General features: G+C 47.7%; 2 protein-coding genes across 7 annotated transcripts in view; both read left to right on the top strand.

Moving 5' to 3' along the window:
- The window catches only part of Nca (neurocalcin homolog), a 606106-nt gene that overhangs the window by 532355 nt on the left and 66251 nt on the right, over positions 1–7500 (top strand). The window lies entirely within an intron of this gene.
- Positions 1–7500, top strand: part of LOC122253936 (neuronal calcium sensor 2) — a 305547-nt gene that overhangs the window by 252744 nt on the left and 45303 nt on the right. For all 4 annotated transcript variants that reach the window (XM_086538705.1, XM_086538706.1, XM_043017376.2 and 1 more), the window contains one exon: positions 3462–3573. In XM_086538705.1, the coding sequence (XP_086394831.1) occupies positions 3463–3573 (111 nt within the window). In that variant the 5' untranslated portion in view covers position 3462. The remainder of the gene's footprint in view (positions 1–3461; positions 3574–7500) is intronic.

Below are 7500 nucleotides of genomic sequence, written 5' to 3'. Positions count from 1 at the left end.
AAGAGTCCCATGATTGACACGCGCACGCACGGCAAATGGATAAACGAAAATTACAATTACAAATTACACCGGCGAGCAAACACTGCAGATAAAGGGACAAGTACTGCCACTGTGTGCGCGGAATTTCTATGTGTTTGGGGAGGTCGAGAATAAGAGGGTGCACAGAGACCAAGACGAGAGAAAGTGGGACCACCTCTCGTCGCCAGGTGGACCACAACCGCTTTGCCGATGAAAGATTTGTTAGGCAGAATGCATCATTAACACTTATTCAAGTGCTGATTAATTTATTCATATATTCATTCACCTGGGTGAGCTCTCGGCGCACACACACAGAGAGAAGCAGCGATTTTGTTTAGTCTTGGCACAGACAGGCGGAGGTGTTTAATGTTTTTATTTTTGTTTTGTTTTTTTGTTGATGAATGTTTGGAATGGTCGATTTGCTTTTATCCACTCTCATTATCTCTATTTCTTTTTTTATTTCTTTTTATTACTTATTTATTGCTATAGGCTCTTTGCTTAAATGTTAGTAGGCTAGAAATAATTTTGTATAATGTGGCGGGGGTTGCACTTTGTATTTTATTTGTATTTATGAGTGGGTACTTCAAACCATATTCGAAAATCAATGAATGAAAGAGAGGGAGTGATTTAAAATATGAGAAGGCGAGGGAGAGAATAAGAATGAGGATAAGGAGGAGGGTGCCGGAGGGAGAGGGAGAGGGAGAAGGAGAAGGAGAAGGAGAAGAAAAAGGGAAACGAGAAGGAGAAGGAGAGGGAGAGAAAGAAGAGAAGGAGAAGGAGAAGGAGAAGGAGAAGGAGAAGGAGAAGGAGAAGGAGAAGGAGAAGGAGAAGGAGAAGGAGAAGGAGAAGGAGAAGGAGAAGGAGAAGGAGAAGGAGAAGGAGAAGGAGAAGGAGAAGAAAGAGAAGGAGAAGGAGAAGGAGAAGGAGAAGGAGAAGGAGAAGGAGAAGGAGAAGGAGAAGGAGAAGGAGAAGGAGAAGGAGAAGAAAAGGAGAAGAAAAGGAGAAGAAAAGGAGAAGAAAAGGAGAAGGAGAAGGAGAAGGAGAAGGAGAAGAAAAAGGGAAACGAGAAGGAGAAGGAGAGGGAGAAGAAAAAGGGAAACGAGAAGGAGAAGGAGAAGAAAAAGGTAAACGAGAAGGAGAAGGAGAAGGAGAAGAAAAAGGGAAACGAGAAGGAGAAGGAGAGGGAGAAGAAAAAGGGAAACGAGAAGGAGAAGGAGAAGAAAAAGGGAAACGAGAAGGAGAAGGAGAAGAAAAAGGGAAACGAGAAGGAGAAGGAGAAGAAAAAGGGAAACGAGAAGGAGAAGGAGAAGGAGAAGGAGAAGGAGAAGAAAAAGGGAAACGAGAAGGAGAAGGAGAAGGAGAAGGAGAAGAAAAAGGGAAACGAGAAGGAGAAGGAGAGGGAGAAGGAGAAGGAGAAGGAGAAGGAGAAGGAGAAGGAGAAGAAAAAGGGAAACGAGAAGGAGAAGGAGAGGGAGAAGGAGAAGGAGAAGGAGAAGGAAAAGGGAAGGGGGAAGGAGAAGGAGAAGAAAAAGGGAAACGAGAAGGAGAAGGAGAAGGAGAAGGAGAAGGAGAAGGAGAAGGAGAAGGAGAAGGAGAAGGAGAAGAAAGGAAAAGGAAAAGGGTGGAAAGGTGGGGTTCCTACTACCTGGTCGCATATCCTCCTCTCTCCTTCGCAACCTCCATGTTACACGACACATATGCCACAGTACACTAGGAAAAAGGGTAGGAAAGCAGGGGGAGGGGAGAGGGGAGGCAGGGAGGGAGGGAGGGAGGGAAGAGAGGGGGGCACGGAGGAAAGGGAGAGAGAGGGGGCAGGGAGGAAGGGAGGAGAGAGGGGGGGCACGGAGGAAGGGGAGAGAGAGGGGGGCACGGAGGAAGGGAGGAGAGAGGGGAGGAGAGAGGGGGAAAGGGAGGGAGGGAGGGAGGGAGGGAGGGATGAGGACTAGGGAAGGAGTACATATTCAGAACTAAGAGAAAGGAAGAGTCCTGTGTTTGTATCCTTCGGTAGCGGGGTGGGGGCGGGGGCGGTGCCGTAGGATAGTGGTGACGCACGTGGCGGGCCGCCCCTCTCATGCTCGCGACCCCTTCCTTCCCCTCGGCCCGTTCCTCTGATGGGGCTGAAGGGGCTGAAGGGGCTCATCGATTGCTGTTCGTCAGGAGGGCAGGAACGTGATCCATTGCGGGTCCTCGACCGCCTGTATCTTGCACTAGCCTGCCGCAAATTGTCATTTGGCACTATTGTTATTTTTCCTGCTCTTGTCGTTGTTATTGTTTATGACACTATGATTATTATTATTGTTGTTGTTGTCATTGATGTTATTGTTGTTGTCATTGATGTTATTGTTAGTGTTGATGCATTGTTATTATTGTTATTGATATTGTGATTACTATTATTGTTTAGATGATTTATCATTACAATCGGGATAATTTGGTTTGCGTGAATGAAAGTAAATTCAAGTCCTATCGTCCTAAATGCCGCCCTCAGGCTACTTTCTTAGTGACCCACGCTGGGTTAAATAATTATTGCCTCCTTTGCGGGAAGGCATAATTTAAATTGGGCTGGAATGTTGATTTATGTTAATTTACGTAACTGATTCCCATTACGATAACGAAGTTCCAAAGGTTCTTCCGTCCCCTCTCCTTATCAACCTCCGCCTCGGCCCCAACTACCTTTTTGTGTTTCTTTATCTCCCCTTCTTTTTTTTCTTCTTCGTCTTCTTCTTCTTCTTCTTCTTCTTCTTCGTCTTCTTCTTCCTCTTATCCTCTTCGCCATCTCCTCCTCTTTGCTCTTGCCCTTGGCCCCCTGTTTCTCCCTTTAGTGCTCCTCATCTCTTCCCCTTCCCTCTCTCTTTTCTCTCTCTCTCTCTCTCTCTCTCTCTCTCTCTCTCTCTCTCTCTCTTTCCTCTCTCTCTCTCTCTCACTTTCTCCCTCTCTCTCTCTCTCTCTCTCTCTCTCTCTCCCTCTCTCTCTCTCTCTCTCTCTCTCTCTCTCTCTCTCTCTCTCTCTCTCTCTCTCTCTCTCTCTCTCTCTCTCTCTCTCTCTCTCTCTTCCTCAATATAGGAAAGTGTGACAAGAGGGAGAAGGAAGGTGTGACAAGAGGGAGAAAGAAGGGGAGGAGAGGGGAAGGGAGGAAGGCAAAGCTGCCCTGTGTACCGTGTGGGAGGGCTGTATCGACCACCTCACACCTGAATATTACAGTGCTCGGCATTTTCCATTTGTTTGTTTGCTTCGTAATTGGAATCTTGGCTTGCAGGGTTGCAGCAGTCATTGAAACCATCCCAGAATGGGTTTTATCAAGCCCCATTGATGTCTACGCGTAGAATTTCAGGTAAACGGCTACTTAATCGATCGAGGTTGAGAGCGGTTTGATTGCTGGCTCGATTGCCTCGCTCCTAATCTGGGATTACTCCGACCATGATTAATGAACGTTCTCCTTCTTACAGGATGGGTTGCTTCGGCAGCAAGGAGAAGCTATCCAAGGAGGACCTCGAATTCCTCAAGACACACACCAGATACGACGAGCAGATGATTAAAGAATGGTATAAAGGCTTCCGGGTAAGTTGCGCGCATTTTGTTCTGTAGTTTTGAGGTTTTCGTTTTCGTTTTGTGTCTGTAGTGTGCGAGGAAGGTGAGAGAAAGGAAGGAATGAACTGGCAGGCACATACGTTGTTATGGATGTAAAGACAAAAAGTGATTATGAATAGAACGGGCAGAACTAGAAGGAAAAGCAGAGGAGAAGTGTGGTTGTTGGTGTGATTCTTTCTATGTATTTGTTCTTCCCTTAGCGAACACAAAAGGTTTTTATATCGTCTGCGCTGCGGGTCGACCATGTAGCTTTTTCTTGTCACTAAAGCGGGGCTCTTTCAGTGCCATCTCTTAGGAGCAGAGAAGAGGCGTCTAGAAGATTACAAAAACTCTGTTTTAACGGATGAGGGACAAGTGCAGTTCTTTCATCATAAGAATGGAAAACTGCATACACACGCATATACACACGGACACGCGCACACACGTCACACACTTGCACACGCACACACACAAACACAAACACAAACACACACAAACACAAACACACACACACACACACACACACACACACACACACACACACACACACACACACACACACACACACACACACACACACACACACACACACACACACAATTCTTCCAATCACAAGCTTTTACGTTTGCTGTTACTTTGTATGGAACAAAAAAACGAGAAAAGAAACAGAAGGGGAAGGGGAAGTGGTAATTGTTTGTTCATTCATTTGCATGTTTTTATTTTCCACGCCAAGGGACGACTGACTGGCCGCCTGATGGGGTGGGGGGTGGGGGGACCCGGCAGAGGGCTGGCGTGCGGGAAATGCGATCGCAGAAGAAATAAAACAGAACCGTAAAGGGAGAAGTTTATTTCGGCCGCGCGTCTCTCGCCGGGCGTCCTTTTCGTCCCAGGTGTTCGCGAGGCAGCTCGGGGTCAGTCCCGCGCAAGGGGAAACTTAGGCTAACAGGTTGCGGAACCTCAGCACGGAACTCCCTCGGGTTCCCTTTACTATTCACTCGCCACTCGTAACGGATAAGCTCTTGAGTTTTGGAGACTTGAAGGCCGGTCAAGTTGTTTCTGCATCTCGTGCTTGAGCTTGAGCCTGTTCACCAGAAGATACCAGGCTGAAAGGAGGGTGAACATGCCTTGAGAGTGGGATCCCGCCGTCGGTTTCCCGGGCGGGATGCCTGAGTATCGGGGGCAGGATTCCAGAGAAAATAAGGAAAGGTCTCTAGTGTTTAGCGTTCTTGCTCGTTCCTATTGAAGGCGGCATGACCCGCGCTGCTTCAGGACGCTCGCTGGAAACGTCATAGAGGCGGAAGGGGCGGCTTCGGCAGCGGGACTTCCAACCAAGACGACCGAGCGCCGTCGCCTGCTACCTGATGTTATTTGTAGCAGAAGGCGAACCTCAGAGGCAGGCATGTCCGACATGAAGGTCTATTGTGGCATTCTGGCAAGAAGGTTGCGACTCGAGAATTATTTTTTAATTTTGTTTATTTCTCTCTCTCTCTCTCTCTCTCTCTCTCTCTCTCTCTCTCTCTCTCTCTCTCTCTCTCTCTCTCTCTCTCTCTCTCACTCTTACTCTTACTCTTACTCTTACTCTTACTCTTACTCTTACTCTTACTCTTACTCTTACTCTTACTCTTACTCTTACTCTTACTCTTACTCTTACTCTTACTCTTACTCTCACTCTCACTCTCTCTCTCTCACTCTATCTCTCTCACTCTCTCTCACTCTCTCTCTGTCTGTCTCTCTCTCTCACTCACTCACTCACTCACTCACTCACTCACTCACTCTCTCTCTCTCTCTCTCTCTCTCTCTCTCTCTCTCTCTCTCTCTCTCTCTCTCTCTCTCTCTCTCTCTTCTCTCTCTCTCCCTCACTCACTCACTCACTCACTCCATCACTCACTCACTCACTCACTCACTCACTCTCTCTCTCTCTCCTCTCTCTCTCACTCACTCACTCTCTCATCTCCTCTCCTCTCTCTCCTCTCTCTCTCTCTCCCTCTCCCTCTCCCTCTCCCTCTCGTTCTCCCTCTCCCTCTCTCTCTCCCTCTCCCTCTCTCTCCCTCTCTCTCTCTCTCTCTCTCTCTCTCTCTCTCTCTCTCTCTCTCTCTCTCTCTCTCTCTCTCTCTCTCCCCTCCCTCCTCTCCCTCTCTCTCCTCTCTCTCTCCTCTCTCTCTCTCTCTCTCTCTCTCTCTCTCTCTCTCTCTCTCTCTCTCTCTCTCTCTCTCTCCCTCTCTCTCTCCCTCTTTCTCTCCCTCTCTCTCTCACTATCTCTCACTATCTCTTGCTGTCTTTCTGTCTATCTATCATATCTATACTTACAGTTCCGTTGGGCTGGCTTGGCGACGCCCCCCCCCCCCCAGCAGACCAGCAGTTAGGCCATTGTATACGCCCACAATATTGGAGGCAATGAAACGCCGGCAGTTTGTTCAAATATGTAGAGATGAATTGATTTATGCGGCTAATTTCATATGTATTTATCCCTTTTCTCTTGAGAAACTTTTTAAGGTCCTAATCGAAAGTTGACTTGAAAACACAAGTATTTCCGCTTTTACTTCCATTTGAGCCCTTCAAATGAGTTTCGAAAGTTTTTGAGGGCGTGAAATTACTTGATTATGATTCACCGGTTCGTTCTTCGAGAACCTTCGGCGAGATTTGTTCGGTCGAGAGCGCGCGGGCGTTATGCATCGCCGGCCTCTCATTGCGGGCGTCAAGGGTGGCACTCCGAGGCACCCCGAGGTGGAGGCGCTGTGAGGAAGGGACACGCGAGGAGAGGGAAGGGGAAAGAGGAAGGGGAAGTGGAGGAGTGAAGGAGGGAATGAAGGGACGGGGTAAAGGAGGGAAGGCGAAGGGGAGGGAGTAACTAAGGTCAAGGAATGAGGGGAAAGGGGCACAGTTGAAGGAAGTGGGAAGGAATGAAGGGAGGAGGTAGGGATATGGGAGAGTGATGTAAAGTGAGATGAGGCAGTGGTGGAAAGGAAAGGACAACTAGAATCGTAAAATGGGAGCAGAAGGGAAAGAGGAGCTGAGGCGAAGACAGGAAAAGAACGAATCGAAAAAGTAGGGAAAGGAGAACGAAAGAAAAAGAAAGCAGAAAAGGAGAAAGGCCGTAGCGTCAGGCCAAAAATACACACAGCAGGAAATGTCGTCGGCTCCATGACAGGAGACCGCGAAGAAGATACTGGCCGAGTTTTTTTTTTTTTTTTTTTTTTCTTGCTGGTACTGCGGCCGAGGAACTTAGCGAAGATTACAGCAGATCTATCCTCCTCGCACAGGAGCGCCTAGGCAACCAACTCGGTCCGCGTTTCTCTCTTCCTAGGGTTCCTTTTTTGGCCAGGGAAGTATTCTATTGTTTTTGTTTTTTTTCCTTTTTCGAGCACCAGGAAATTTTGAGTGTCGTAAACCAAGCTGTACTTAGGCCACTGTAGTCGTCCTTCAGGATTTGCCTGATGCCCCCGCCACGCCTTAGGGGTAATTCTCCAGGAAGACAGGAGGAGCCTTGTAATCGGGCAACGTCCGGGGTCGTATCCTATCTGAAATCCTGCAGGGATAGGGTCAGGGGGTCTTTTGAACTTCTCGTCCTTGCCTGGGTACATTTCGGAGTCATTTCTTTCTTTCTCTTCTTTTTCTCTCTCCTCGCCACCGATTAGCTTGCTGCTGTTATAAACACATTTATATTTTTCATTTACATATATTATAGGTGTTAATCATTGCTATTGCATTTTATAAGGACTTTTGACATAAAGACTGGGAGATATATTTTTGATGCATAGCTGTCACCGGAATCGAAATGCTGCCACTAGCGTTTCTGTCAGTTGATAATGACATGACGTGCAACGTCAGCAGTGAAGCTATTTTGCACACCTGAGGCTGCTTCCTAGGGCTCTTGTGAACTGAGTTGCATATCGTAGAATATGTCATTATAATGGGCTA

The sequence above is a fragment of the Penaeus japonicus genome, unplaced genomic scaffold (assembly GCF_977035675.1).
Source record: "Penaeus japonicus unplaced genomic scaffold, GWHDUDI00000001_assembly GWHDUDI00000007, whole genome shotgun sequence".
Lineage (NCBI taxonomy): Eukaryota > Metazoa > Arthropoda > Malacostraca > Decapoda > Penaeidae > Penaeus > Penaeus japonicus.
Note: the sequence above shows the minus strand (reverse complement) of the source record. Positions and strands in the feature narration are given on the sequence as shown.